The sequence below is a fragment of the Salvelinus namaycush genome, chromosome 13 (genome assembly GCF_016432855.1).
Source record: "Salvelinus namaycush isolate Seneca chromosome 13, SaNama_1.0, whole genome shotgun sequence".
In the NCBI taxonomy this organism is placed as follows: domain Eukaryota; kingdom Metazoa; phylum Chordata; class Actinopteri; order Salmoniformes; family Salmonidae; genus Salvelinus; species Salvelinus namaycush.
Window position 1 is genome coordinate 39787385 of NC_052319.1, and position 16078 is coordinate 39803462.

The 16078-nt window shown below is 43.2% G+C and overlaps 1 protein-coding gene across 1 annotated transcript in view; it reads right to left on the reverse strand.

Annotated features, from left to right (window-relative positions):
- Positions 1-16078, reverse strand: part of LOC120058000 (tissue factor pathway inhibitor-like) — a 53396-nt gene that overhangs the window by 10978 nt on the left and 26340 nt on the right. Inside the window, exon 2 of the mRNA XM_039006485.1 lies at positions 1707-1910. Within this exon, the coding sequence (XP_038862413.1) occupies positions 1707-1910 (204 nt within the window). The remainder of the gene's footprint in view (positions 1-1706; positions 1911-16078) is intronic.

Here is a 16078-nt window from a genome sequence, read left to right on the forward strand (position 1 = left end):
TCGAGACATACATTCGTAATAAATTACACTTTTAAGAAAGCAGTGTTTCTAGCTACAGACAAAGTAGAGTTTCACACGTGGTTTCTCCACTGTGATATATTCATATTGATCCGACATCTATGAATACTGCTTTTCTATCTCATTTCAATAACACCCACAGTTTAGGTAACACTCAAAATGCAAAATCAAATCAAATCAAATGTTATTGGTCATATACACATGGTTAGCAGGTGTTAATGCGAGTGTCGCGAAATGCTTGTGTTTCTAGTTCCGACCATGCAGTAATATCTAACAAATGTATTGCAGGCATGCACCCACACACACACCCACACCCACACCCACACCCACACCCACACCCACACCCACACACACACACACACACACACACACACACACACACACACACTTTTGCTGTGCACATATTACAGTGTGGATTGAACAACTCGCTTTGTTTTCTGTAATTTAGCTAACTTTTATGTCCCTTCTAACAAACTCAGACGCTACACACGTACCACATAATATTATTATCAGCCCAATCGTTTCTACAACGACAATGACCCTGGATGTCAGTCTTTTTCACATAGCCAATCAAGCCAACAGCGCCATTGTCCCAGGCTTGACAATAGATTTGGCTGATAGTTTGACAGAGAAATATGCAAACTTTCTCGGAATGGAACATCCAAACTTTCTCAGAACGGCATTGGGAATGTGTTTGGGAGTGAGAGTTTGGTCTGACAGTCTAACGACAGCATTCCACACAAAACCATAAAGCGCGAAAACTATACTGCTGACTTGAACATATGATAGAACACTGGAAACTCCCTGCTTTTCTACAATGAAAGCTGCCAAACCAACTACGTCGATGATGTCATCGTGTTTACTGGCTCAAAAACAGTGAGTAAATTTACATGCACAATCCTAATTCGATATTAAACTGATTATGGCAGAAGGCCGAGTATGGCATTAGTCACGTAAACACTTTACTCTGCTTATCTTAAATCGGCCTCAAAATCCAAGTAAGCATAAGCCGATTAAAACACCTGGTTTTCTGAGCAATTGTTTGAATTATTCCAGGGGTGTATTTGATCTGTGCATGTGCGAGGACCTCTTATGTGTGAGTGAAGTGTGTTTGGATTTTTTTTTTACTATGCATCTTAGAAATAGAATCAAATAGTTTTCACAAAAACAAGACGGTAGAACTTTTATTTTGATTGGTAATTTCTGCATTTATCAGAGTGCCATCTGATCTCAGATGAGTCCATGGAAACAGGCTTATTAGGGAAATCGTTCTTCTTGCAAAGCATGTAATCGTTTTAATCAAACTATTATGTTAACCTGACTATCAACAATAATCACATTATTGTATGCATGCAAGCGTACTCAGTGTCTAATCTATTTTCATATTTTGGCAACATGGCGGATAATTGTTTTGAAAAGGACGGAAACCAACAACATAGTAATCAGTGAATTGGTTTACCAGGGAACATCTTATCATTCCTAGTAAAGGAAATAAAATCTACAAAAGATACTGCACATTTCCTGGAGAACATGTGTGTGCTTGCTTCATCTGTCTAAATAAAATAAGAGTCTTTCTGAATACACAGAATGATACTTGGTACAAAAATGAATAATTCTTCACACATCAACAGAGGCACATTTTTACATTTGACCTGCAGAGAAATCAGAGAAAGGTGCCAAAAACTCACCAGACACCAGGCACATTTCCTCACACGCCTCCAAGGTCTCAAAATTGTTGGCGTTGCCTCTGCAGCCGCCGAACTCGAAGGCCTCACAGCGGCCCGTGTCAATGTCGAAGTAGAAACGCTCCTTTAATGCCTTGCAGGGCCCTTCGTCCTTCTTCAGGGCGCACGACTGGTGGAAAATGAAGAGCTCAGGCTGGGCTCCATCTGCTATGGAGAGAAGAAAGCCAAAGTTAGCATACTGCCATGCAAAGATTCACAGAATTCATGGAAATGTTCTGGTGTAATTTAGGTCAACGCTTTAACCTGAGGCTTTGGACTAGGTAAGAACATCTCTCTGGTACGTACATTCCAAATGATTTTAATGGTTGTGTGTAGATATTGGTTGTGGGGGAGTCTGTATAAATGGTTCGACCTTACAGCCTTGCTGCTGGTCACTCATAACAATCCTGAATAGAATTCAACATGTTCAGAATTCTGATCTGCTCTACTTAGTAACATATGCCCCCACTCAGACTCAACAACAAAAATAAAACTCTCAAAAATGTAGCTGTGGCTTTAGCAGTGCTTTATACTGTAAATGCATTCCACCAAACACACGTTTTACATTGCATACCACATGTGCTCTACAAGACGTGGGAACAGATGACTTGGGATAGTATCAAAATACTGTAGCATCTTCACAGCAAGCAGCCAAGATGTTAAATCACCATCAGTTTGCTTCTCTCTGTCTCTGTCTCTCTCTGTGTCTCTCTCTCTGTCTCTGTCTCTCTCTGTGTCTCTCTCTGTGTCTCTCTCTGTCTCTGTCTCTCTCTGTGTCTCTCTCTCTCTGTCTCTCTCTCTGTCTCTCTGTCTCTCTCTGTCTCTCTCTGTGTCTCTGTGTCTCTCTGTCTCTCTGTGTCTCTCTCTGTGTCTCTGTCTCTCTCTGTGTGTCTCTCTCTGTGTCTCTCTCTCTGTGTCTCTCTCTGTGTCTCTCTCTGTGTCTCTGTCTCTCTCTGTGTGTCTCTCTGTGTCTCTGTCTCTCTCTGTGTCTCTCTCTGTGTCTCTCTCTCTGTGTCTCTCTCTCTGTGTCTCTCTCTCTCTCAATTAAATTACATTTAAGGGGCATTAATGGCATGGGAAACATATGTTTACGTTGCCAAAGCAAGTGAAGTAGATAATAAACAAAAGTGAAATAAACAAAAATGAACAGTAAACAATACACTCACAAAAGTTCCAAAAGAATAAAGACATTTCAAATGTCATATGTCTATATACAGTGTTGCAAATATGTGCAAACAGTCCCCCTCCTGTTGTGTTCTGGGCAGTCGTGGTCTGGATTCAGCCTGCTGTGAAAGTCCCTTCAGATCACACTGTGAGGAGCATAATCTCTGTCTGATGAGGGCTGGGGCTCTGCAGATGGTGGGGTGGGGGGTGGGTTTGAGTGACAGCCTCCTTCCCATTGGGTGGATCACTTAACCTTCAACATCCTGATCTTCCGGATCTGCCAAGAGGGACTGGGTTTTCCTTTTCCAGACTGTAGATTAGGTTAGTTGGTCCCTGTGGTTATGCTGTAGATAGTTACTTACAGTATGTACTATGTGATACATACAGTTAACTTGATGTGGACCTTTCATCATATACAGCCGCATATAAGATGATATAAACAACCGCAATGTGACAATCAATCTCGATAGCCAATATATAATCATGGTAAACAGTAATTCGCTGTGTGACACTTTGTTGGGGAGGGTTGTTTTGATGGCATACAACCTGACAACTATTGAATGCTGTGGTATTACCTGCCGAATGGCATCCTCAGTACTTCCAGCCCAGCAACACCTCCGGACTCCACAGCCCCAACATGCTGCCCAGGCCCCAGCCAGCCCACAGCAAGACAGCCATCTTTACAAATACCCTCTCGCCTGCCAGCCTGCCGCTGGGCTTATAGCAGTTTGCTTTTGCAGGGGCGATTAAATGTTTTCTGAGCATGGCTACAGATATTGTATACAATCCTCTGTCCGGGCAGATAAGCAGAGAGGAGTGCCCATGCAGGGGTAATTACAGACAGGCAATCCACATGCTGTCTCCGTCTCTGTACCGCTAGGCCCTCTTTGTAAACATGTATCTGTGCTTAGCCTCCCTAAAGGGGCAATAATGTTCCTATTGTTTGTCTTTCCCTCAAAAACCCACACCACCCTGAGAGCAGCAGCAGTCACTTCGCTGTTCAGTCCTAAGATGTATGAAAAGACAAGGAAAAAGTGACTGCTCATCTGTTCCACTGAACTTGCTTTAAGTGTGCACTGGGAAAACACCTCGTTTATTGGAAGATGTGTAATAAGTCTGGAGGAAAAAGAAAACAGGATGTTCCTATTGATTTGACCCCCCCCCCCCCCTTGAGGTCAACAGAAGTACTGTACCACAGTCAATGTGTTCTTCCATTACTTATTGTCCAGCCTTGCTCATGTTGGCCATCCAAAAACAACACTCCTAGAGACAACCCTGTTGCCTCAAGCAGAGGATGTGGGCTCAAATTCAACACTGGAAACTAAAAACAAACTTGTAGTTGCTCATAAAAGGATGATCTTTGATCTTGAAAAAAGTTAGCCTTGGTGCACAGTAACTGTAAATAAATTGATGTGTTATACCTAATATAACTATCAATAGTAAAAAAAAATATTATAATAAATTGGAAGTGACACTTGACAGTGCATCATTTAATTTTTTCAGTACACTTCTCACTCCTTCGCTTCCAAACCTCCCTCTCTCTCCAAAAGTTATTCTCCTCCCTCCCTCTCCAAACGTTATTCTGCATCTCAAGAATGGACCAATGAGTTGGAGCTATTAATATGAATCTTCCCAGAATACATCAACAAAAACCTGGTTGGCGCCAACCAATAGATCAGCATTTTCAGGTTACTCCCAAAATATGTACTGTAGAGTCTGGCACCAAATGTACTGACACATTTTGGGCGCTTAACATTTCCTCTGGCAGCTGCATTTTTTTGGGCCCCGCAGGCAGGTTCTGCTTCGCCAAGACTCAGCCTCCACACACCTCAATTTGGATAATGGGCTGAATTACTCAACGCTGGTGGTGTGCCAAGCTCTTCGGTAATGCAGAATATGGGCAGGTTGCCCCAAGTAGGGCTTGTTTAGGGGAATGTCAAGGGGAAGGCAGCAAACATCATTCAATATCAACAACGTGAGGGCATACCAAATTATAATCCCATAATATAACAGGATCAGTGCCGATTTTAGCATGTAAATCTTCATGGGGCAAACTCCCCCCCCAAAAATGTGGAATACATGCCAGCAAAGCCAAAACACAACACTAAGCAATACATTAATTGCACTATAACGGTGACAAACGGTGCCCACAAACTGTTACGGTGTACATAAAGCTGTCCCACCAGCAGAGTCCCAACAGCAGTCCCAACACCTTACCTCTGCTACACCTGGCGATCAGCGGAGCCTTGTCTGCCAGCAAAACAGTTCATTCAGCCTCATTTAATGCCATAGCTGATATGGCTGATTGCTTAAGCTGTGGTTACTACTGACAATTGAGATGTACAAACTATGGCATAAGGGGACAACAAGCGGATAAGAGGCAATCCGTAATGTCGATTAAGACATTAATGAGCAAGCTAGGACGGACCTGGTCAAAATAACTATTTGTTCAGCACTTTTGAAATGTACAGCGACAGAATTCAGAACATGGGCCGATCTTACAGTATTCCCCGTATACACCAAGTCAGAACGATAGGATAAATAAAGGGGGAATGTAAGCAGACAATGAAAGCTCTTTCAATATTCAATGATTACATTTCTCTAAAACAGGCTATAGGCTACATGTGCACCACCAAGTCAGAACTGTAGGCTAAATTATTAGGGGAAAATTGAACAAATTATCAGGGTGAGGCACATGGGCTGCTAAAAGCTTACTACACAACATACACTTAGTATTACTTTCTTAGCTACAGTATACATGTCTCCCTGGCATATTACATAATTTATGCAGCAGCATAAATTATGTAATATGAACAAGGTCGAATCATGATGATGTCAGTGAAATTCAGGTCGGAGCTCTAGAAAGATGCCCGAGTTCCCGACTTGCAATTCCGAGTTGGATGTCCATTCAAAACGTATTTTCCCAATCGGAGCTCAATTTTTCCAGAGTTCCCAGTTGTCTTGAACTCACTAAAGACTGAGATTTCCCAGTTGTTTTGAGCGGGCCAGAAGTAATGCTTGATTGACAGCATGGCCAATGTTTACCCTTTTAAGCTTGGCAAAGAGACCTTTAAACCCAGACTTGGACAACACACCCACTCCACTGAATAGGAAGGAGGCTAGTGATTGCTTTGCAATGCTTGCAGTTAGCCACTGATGCCTTCCAAACCACTCAATGTTGAATTTGCGATTTCCAACTTGTTGTGTAATGTTTATGTCCAATGGCCGATGAGCATTGATACGTTTTATCTATAATTTCTCTTCATTATTTCTCTTCATATGACAAGGACTGAAAAGGATTTGCCAGTAGATTGTCAGCTTGATTCATGATGATGACTGCTAGCTTGCTGGCTAAGATTTTGAAAGTATGATGTTGACATGATCAGTCCAATCAAAGCTACTGTAGATATAACGTGATTTTACGTCACTTTATCTGTGTCCAGTGACCTTGAGCCTTCTTGGATGGGCACTTCTAATGTAACTCCATGGCAGCACACAAGGGGCTTGAATTTCCGAGCTCTACCCATATATTTTGTGGTGACGTAGTGCCCCCATGACTGAAAGAACACTGAGACAATCACGCCGCAACTAGAGAACATTACCAACCCCTACGCTCCGTATTTTCCCGCTGGCTGCACCACCACTAACACAGAAAGCATTGAGCTAGGCTGAAACACCTGCATTTACTCAAGCAAGCAAAAAAGAGACAATGTTCGCATGTGGCTTTATTAACTCAATTCTATATATATTTTTTTACATTGTTTGCAAACTGATATGTGACACATATTAATGCCAAAATAACACACAAAACAGCCAAAACAAATTATATACACTGCTCAAAAAAATAAAGCGAACACTTAAACAACACAATGTAACTCCAAGTCAATCACACTTCTGTGAAATCAAACTGTCCACTTAGGAAGCAACACTGATTGACAATAAATTTCACATGCTGTTGTGCAAATGGAATAGACAAAATGTGGAAATTATAGGCAATTAGTAAGACACCCCCAAAAAAGGAATGGTTCTGCAGGTGGTGACCACACACCACTTCTCAGTTCCTATGCTTCCTGGCTGATGTTTTGGTCACTTTTGAATGCTGGCGGTGCTTTCACTCTAGTGGTAGCATGAGACGGAGTCTACAACCCACACAAGTGGCTCAGGTAGTGCAGTTCATCCAGGATGGCACATCAATGCGAGCTGTGGCAAAAAGGTTTGCTGTGTCTGTCAGCGTAGTGTCCAGAGCATGGAGGCGCTACCAGGACACAGGCCAGTACATCAGGAGACGTGGAGGAGGCCGTAGGAGGTCAACAACCCAGCAGCAGGACCGCTACCTCCGCCTTTGTGCAAGGAGGTGCACTGCCAGAGCCCTGCAAAATGACCTCCAGCAGGCCACAAATGTGCATGTGTCAGCATATGGTCTCACAAGGGGTCTGAGGATCTCATCTCGGTACCTAATGGCAGTCAGGCTACCTCTGGCGAGCACATGGAGGGCTGTGCGGCCCCACAAAGAAATGCCACCCCACACCATGACTGACCCACCGCCAAACCGGTCATGCTGGAGGATGTTGCAGGCAGCAGAACATTCTCCACGGCGTCTCCAGACTCTGTCACGTCTGTCACATGTGCTCATGTGCTCAGTGTGAACCTGCTTTCATCTGTGAAGAGCACAGGGCGCCAGTGGCGAATTTGCCAATCTTGGTGTTCTCTGGCAAATGCCAAACGTCCTGCACGGTGTTGGGCTGTAAGCACAACCCCCACCTGTGGACGTCGGGCCCTCATACCACCCTCATGGAGTCTGTTTCTGACCGTTTGAGCAGACACATGCACATTTGTGGCCTGCTGGAGGTCATTTTGCAAGGCTCTGGCAGTGCACCTCCTTGCACAAAGGTGGAGGTAGCGCTCCTGCTGCTGGGTTGTTGCCCTCCTACGGCCTCCTCCACGTCTCCTGATGTACTGGCCTGTCTCCTGGTAGCACCTCCATGCTCTGGACACTACGCTGACAGACACAGCAAACCTTTTTGCCACAGCTCGCATTGATGTGCCATCCTGGATGAACTGCACTACCTGAGCCACTTGTGTGGGTTGTAGACTCCGTCTCATGCTACCACTAGAGTGAAAGCACCGCCACCATTCAAAAGTGACCAAAACATCAGCCAGGAAGCATAGGAACTGAGAAGTGGTGTGTGGTCATCACCTGCAGAACCATTCCTTTTTTGGGGGTGTCTTACTAATTGCCTATAATTTCCACCTTTTGTCTATTCCATTTGCACAACAGCATGTGAAATTTATTGTCAATCAGTGTTGCTTCCTAAGTGGACAGTTTGATTTCACAGAAGTGTGATTGACTTGGAGTTACATTGTGTTGTTTAAGTGTTCCCTTTATTTTTTTGAGCAGTGTATATATATATATATATATATATATATATATATATATCAGTCTAAAGGTTGGACACACCTACTCATTCCAGGGTATTTCTTTATTTTTACTATTTTCTACATTCTTCAATAATAGTGAAGACATCACAACTATGAAATAACACATATGGAATCATGTAGTAACCAAAAAAGTGTTAAATAAATCAAAATATATTTTATACTGTATTTGAGATTCTTTAAATTAGCCACCATTTGCCTTGACGACAGCTTTGCACACCCTTGGCATTCTCTCAACCAGCTTCATGAAGTAGTCACCTGGAATGCATTTCATCAATCAGTTGTGTTGTGACAAGGTAGGGGTGGTATACAGAAGATAGCCCTATTTGGTAAAAGACCAAGTGCATATTATGGCAAGAACAGCTCAAATAAGCAAAGAGAAACGACAGTCCATCATTACTTTAAAACATGAAGGTCAGTCAATTCGCAAAATTTCAGTGTAGTTGCAAAAACCATCAAGCGCTATGATGAAACTTGCTCTCATGAGGACCGCCACGGGAATGGAAGACCCAGAATTGACCTCTGCTGCAGAGGATAAGTTCATTATAGATAACTGGCACCTCAGATTGCAGCCCAAATAAATGCTTCACAGAGTTGAAGTAACAGACACATCTCAACATCAGCTGTTCAGAGGAAACCGCGTGAATCAGGCCTTCATGGTCGAATTACTGCAAAGAAACCACTACTAAAGGGCACCAATAAGAAGAAGAGACTTGCTTGGCTCAAGAAACACGAGCAATGGACATTAGACCAGTGGAAATCTGTTCTTTGGTTTTTGGTTCCAACCCACCGTGTCTTTGTGAGATGCAGAGTAGGTGAACAGATGATTTCCACATGTGTGGTTCCCACCGTGAAGCATGGAGGAGGAAGTGTGATGGTGTGGGTGTGCTTTGCTGGTGACACTGTCAGTGATTTATTTAGAATTCAAGGCACCCTTGAATTAACCAGCATGGCTACCACAGCATTCTGCAGCGATATGCAATCCCATCTGGTTTGCGCTTAGTGGGACTATAATTTGTTTTTCAGCAGGACAATGACCCAAAACACACCTCCAGGCTGTGTAAGGGCTATTTGACCAAAATGGAGAGTGATGGAGTGCTGCATCAGATGACCTGGCCTCCACAATCACCCGACCTCAACCCAATTGAGATGGTTTGGGATGAGTTGGAGCGCAGAGTTAAGGAAAAGAAGCCAACAAGTGCTCAGCCTATGTGGGAACTCCTTCAAGACTGTTGTAAAAGCATTACAGGTGAAGCTGGTAGAGAGAATGCCAAGAGTGTGCAAAGCTGTCATCAAGGCAAATGGTGGCTACTTGAAAGAATATAAAACCTAAAATATATTTTGATTGTTTAACACTTTTTTGTTTACTACATGATTCCATATGTGTTATTCCATAGTTTTAATGTCTTCACTATTATTCTACAATGTACAAAATAGTACAAATAAATAAAAACCCTTGAATGAGTAGGTGTGTCCAAACTTCTGACTGGAACAGTACGTGAGAATGCTGTTCACTGACTATAGCTCAGCGTTCAACGCCATAGTGCCCTCCAAGCTCATCACTAAGCTAAGGACCCTGGGACTGAACACCTCCCTCTGCAACTGGATCCTTGAGTTCCTGACGGGACGCCCCCAGGGGGTGATGGTAGGCAACAACACATCATGTCTTCACTATTATTCTACAATGTACAAAATAGTACAAATAAAGAAAAACCCTTGAATGAGTAGGTGTGTCCAAACTTATGACTGGTACTGTGTAATATATATATATATATATATATATATATATATATATATATATATATATATATATATATATATATATTGCAAAACAGGTTGGGCTCTGCCCTGAATGACGGGTCGCCACTGGATAGGTTGAATAAGACAAATTGCATTGGCTTACAGTAGGTGTGTCCAAGTGATTGTTCCAACTAGTTCCAAGTCCAAGTTAGTCACTGTTATCAAAACAATAAATCATGTGGTTGAAGAAGTGAGTCTTACTGTCGACAAGTTACGGTCTTCAGAGATTAACACGAGTCAGCGATTATGTCCCTCATGACAGAGGGTTCAAGTGAACTGTCACCACAATTTATTTACGTGACCTAATGTTCACCCGAGTCATCAGGTAGGCAGATTTGGGTGGGATCAGTGTAACGGGAGTTTAGAAAGTAAAGGGCACATCATCCTTGTCTGTGCAATCAAAGCCTAAAAAAGTGTCAGTGTTAATCAGAGCGTGGCCTTAAGGACAGTGGACAAAAGAGAGAACTTTGACTCGTCGACATGCAAAAGCCTGGGTTCCAATCTGTCAAATCAGTTCATATGGACCAGAGCAACAGGCTACGGTCACAACCAATGAAAGATTAATTCACAAGATTTAGGAGTATAGTGATGCTTTCCCTGTACTGTTGAGAGAGGAACATAAATAGATTGGTAACCACCATTTAACTATGAATCAGAATATTAGAAAAGTAGGATGACACAGAATGAAACTGGGAAATTGATACATAATGGTGATGACAGAACATAAGGCATTGCTCCTTGAGACAATCTCTCACACAAACTAGAGGATACCTTTCAGAAGAGACTAATGATGACCTCATAATCGCAAGCATCCCGTGGTTCACATTAGAGATCAAATATGCATCAGGCACTTCCAAACCAGATCCAAAAAACAGATCCAAGGAATCTGGGTAAAGTGTGTTTTCTACATGGAGTATACCGTTACCACTTATACACTGAACACAAATATAAATGCAACATGCAACAATTTCAAAGATTTTACTGAGTTAAGGATCATATAATGAAATCAGTCAATACAAATACATTATTTTGGTCCTAATCTATGAATTTCACATGACTGGAAATACAGATATGCATCTGTTGGTCACAGATAGCTTAAAAAAAAGTAGGGGCGTGGATCAGAAAACCAGTCAGTGTCTGGTGTGACCACCATTTGCCTCATTCAGCGCGACACATCTCCTTCACATAGAGTTGATCAGGCTGTTGATTGTGGCATGTGGAATGTTGTCCCATGCCTCTGCAATGGCTGTGTGAAGTTGCTGGATTTTGGCGGGAATTGGAACTCACTGTCATACATGTCGGTCCAGAGCATCCCAAACATGCTCAGTGGGTGACATGTTCGGTGAGTACGCAGGCCATGGAAGAACTAGGACATTTTCAGCTTCCAGGAATTGTGTACAGATCCTTGTAACATGGGGCTGTGCATTATCATGCTGATACAGCGGATGAATGGCATGACAATGGACCTCAGGATCTCCTCATGGTATCTCTGTGCATTAAAATTGGCATCAATAAAATGCAATTGTGTTCGTTGCCCACAGCTTATGCCTGCCCATACCATAACCCCACCGCCACCATGGGGCACTCTGTTCACAATGTTGACATCAGCAAACCACTCGCCCACACGACATCTGCCCGGTACAGTCGAAACCGGGATTCATCTCTGAAGGGCACACTGCTCCAACGAGCTAGTAGCCATCGAAGGTGAATATTTACCAAGTCAGCATGCCAATTGCACGCTCTCTCAAAACTTGAGACATCTGTGGCATTGTGTTGTGTGACAAAACTGCACCATATAGAGTGGCCTTTTATTGTCCCAAGCACAATGTGTAATGATCATGCTATTTAATCAGCTTCTTGATATGCCACACCTGTCAGGTGGATGGATTATCTTGGCAAAGGAGAAATGCTCACTAACAGGGATGTAAACAAATTTGTGCACAACATTTGAGAGAAATAAGCTTTTTGTGCGTAAGGAAAATGTCTGGGATTTTTTATTTCAGCTCATGAAACATGGGACCAAAACTTTACAACACTTGCTTAATTTTCTTAAAGCGTACAATGAAACCCATGCATTTTAAATCAGTGTTGCATAGACAGTTTCTCTTCATCCTTTAGGAACATCTATAGATGCAATAACAGATACATTTTGTATCAGTGCTTCGCCCAATAACTTATCCAATTCGTCTGCATTCGGCCTGAGTTAGGATTCAATGGGGATTGCCTTCAGCACAACCGCTCTACAATGTCTTCGGTCTTTAGGCTCAAGGCTTTGGCAAGTAATAAATCAAACTTTCGCTCCAGCTTGTCAGTTGCTGTCGGTTGTAGTCGGTTGCTGAAATCCCTTCACTACATCTGCCCGAGGTAATCTCCCAATCCTGGTTTATCAGGTCCAATTCAGTCTTCCACTGACTCCCTGCCTGGGAGAAATGTCCCCACTGCCTCTCCCTCTGTCATGGTCTTATCATCTTCACCTGATATCTCAGATAAGGCTCTACGTGTTTTACGTTGAAAGATAACAAACAAGCGAAACAGAAAAATACTCTATGCGTCAATGACCAAGCTCATGTGAGATGGTGGGTCTGACATTTCGCAAGTCCAGGAATCAACGAACCAAATAATCTAACACTTTGCCAATTAGATAGTAGGGACCTTCATAAAGTACAGTAGCTGATTGGGGTAGCTGGCTCTTTAACTGAGGCGGGGAAATGGCTGAACACATGGCAGCAGTTGATGTGGACATTAGTTAGTCATAAGTTCTGTAGGGCTGAGAGGGGGAAATCAAAGCACCATATGGCATCCCAGAAACTACCCCTGACAAGAGGCAGAGAGAGTTATTTGTGGCATCGCTGGCAAGGACGACCAGTGAGTCACCCAAACGAAGGGACTTAGATGACACCAGTCGATGAGTATGTAGTGTGGAAAATCAATATGCCTCATTCAAAAGGACATTGATAGGGCATATTGAAGTCCTTGGTCACCCAGTCATTATGTCACCACAAGAGAGAGAGAGAAGGGACATGTGTTTGCAAATAGGGCTTTGTATACATACCGCAGAGCACTTAAGCTTAGCATAGTTACCATACTAATTATTGTCGTGGCTGAATCAGAATTAGTTAGGTAACATAGATAAATAAGATGTTTTATTTTATACTTGTCATTAGAATGTCTTATTTTGGACTATACTGTTGGCAGTTGCAGTTATCCCTTCTCAGCTAGGGCTTAGTCACTTGGGGCCCAGAGAGGGGAGAGGTCAGGCTTGTCTTCATATGTCAATATATCTGTTAAACCATGTGATGCTATGAAGAATATCAGAAGGGGAGGAGGACAGAATGGAGGCTTGTCTTCTTATGGGAATGTGTCTGTAACTATTGTATGTCCCCTCTGAGGTTGCCCTTATCTTGACCTAGTATATGACCTAAGAGGCTCACCGTCTTTTCTGAGCTTGTCCAGGGGGGGGGTGTATTTGAGATGAGAGTATCTAGAATTGACAATTGATGTATGCCATTGGATGAGGTAATGTTTTAGGAGACCAAACTGAACGATACTTTATAGCTAATGCTATCTAGCTATGGGATACTCCTCTTTCAAGTAAAAGGTTCTTTGTAATGTTCCTAAGATCTGTTCTTCATCATGTGAGTTGAGAGGGATGTGTCTTGGCTATAAATGATACTAAGAATTGTTTTGTAAGGACTCTCAGAGAATTCATTTATAGACACTGAATTCATCTGTGAGTCAAAAAGGGCTATGGTGAAGCTCATATATAATTAAAGATGGACTTTATAATATAACTCTGACTTGTGTGTGGTTGGCTCTCTCTTCATTGAGTAATACAAGAAATTACCACAACATTTGGTGGCAGCGGCGGGATGTGAATCTTCACTCGGTGACCGTTCCTGACGATCTAGGGAAATCGTGCACGAGGGACCCCTTAAACTTGGGATCTCAGGGAAACCACACTTCGGGAACGAAGCAGATGGACCAACATTTGATCTGAGAGGCAGCGAGCCGAGTGGATACTACATCTCGAACAGAGTTTTTTTTTTAAAGAAAGAGGTGAGCGAACCACACACACTTGAAGTCGAGTTTTTAGATAAGCCTCTGTTACGTGGGCTCTGAGTGTATTCCTTTGAAAGAGAGTGCACCTTGGAGGCGTAAACAGGGCCGAGTCAGAGGAGAGTAATCTGAAAGTTTGCGGACTCAAAGAATCCTCTGCTATCGTTCGGTTGCGGGCGACTAGAGCCGTCCCGACACTGAATTGATCACAGTGGGGATTGGTGCGGTCTATGGGGGTGAGGGGCCAGGGTGACTGTGTGTTCTGTGTGAAACATGGTACTTGGTGAAGCCCTATTGGGAGAAGGACCTCACTCTGTGTGTCTGTGTGACTGTTTAAGAGACCTTCAGAAGTGGTGAATTCCAATTATTTTAAATGTGCTAGTCAGGTATGCCCTGGGTTACTCTGTGTGAGTATTTTGTTATGGAATCACTAGGTAATATTTGTAGGAGCGTTCTGTGTGAGCGGGGTTAGGTTGACTCTGTGTGGGTAACCTTTTAATTATGTTCTGATGTTCTGTGTGAGTATCGAACCAGTTCTGTGTGAACATCTGACCAATCCTATGTGGGGGATCCTTAAAGTTCTGTGTGAGTACCTAAGCATTTCTTACATTTTATATGGATTCTGTGAATATATGAAAACATGATAAATTGAATGTGTGTATAATCGATTACTCGAGATTTGATAAAGTAATGCTGAGAATATAATTAGATACAATTTAAACCACCTATTCGTAGACGTACGTAGGTTTTGAGTTGGTATCTTTAATGGATCATTTGATAAAGATAAGGTTTTAAGCACTATTAAACTAGTCTACAAAATCTGGGCAATTGAGCTCTAGAAACTGATTAGAGAGTGTCCACTTTTGGTTATTTTACCCTAACGATAGAACTACACTGCTCAAAAAAATAAAGGGAACACTTAAACAACACAATGTAACTCCAAGTCAATCACACTTCTGTGAAATCAAACTGTCCACTTAGGAAGCAACACTGATTGACAATAAATTTCACATGCTGTTGTGCAAATGGAATAGACAAAAGGTGGAAATTATAGGCAATTAGCAAGACACCCCCAATAAAGGAGTGATTCTGCAGGTGGTGACCACAGACCACTTCTCAGTTCCTATGCTTCCTGGCTGATGTTTTGGTCACTTTTGAATGCTGGCAGTGCTCTCACTCTAGTGGTAGCATGAGACGGAGTCTACAACCCACACAAGTGGCTCAGGTAGTGCAGCTCATCCAGGATGGCACATCAATGCGAGCTGTGGCAAGAAGGTTTGCTGTGTCTGTCAGCGTAGTGTCCAGAGCATGGAGGCGCTACCAGGAGACAGGCCAGTACATCAGGAGACGTGGAGGAGGCCGTAGGAGGGCAACAACCCAGCAGCAGGAACGCTACCTCCGCCTTTGTGCAAGGAGTAGCACTGCCAGAGCCCTGCAAAATGACCTCCAGCAGGCCACAAATGTGCATGTGTCAGCATATGGTCTCACAAGGGCTCTGAGGATCTCATCTCGGTACCTAATGGCAGTCAGGCTACCTCTGGCGAGCACATGGAGGGCTGTGCGGCCCCACAAAGAAATGCCACCCCACACCATGACTGACCCACCGCCAAACCGGTCATGCTGGAGGATGTTGCAGGCAGCAGAACGTTCTCCACGGCGTCTCCAGACTCTGTCACGTCTGTCACATGTGCTCATGTGCTCAGTGTGAACCTGCTATCATCTGTGAAGAGCACAGGGCGCCAGTGGCGAATTTGCCAATCTTGGTGTTCTCTGGCAAATGCCAAACGTCCTGCACGGTGTTGGGCTGTAAGCACAACCCCCACCTGTGGACGTCGGGCCCTCATACCACCCTCATGGAGTCTGTTTCTGACGGTTTGAGC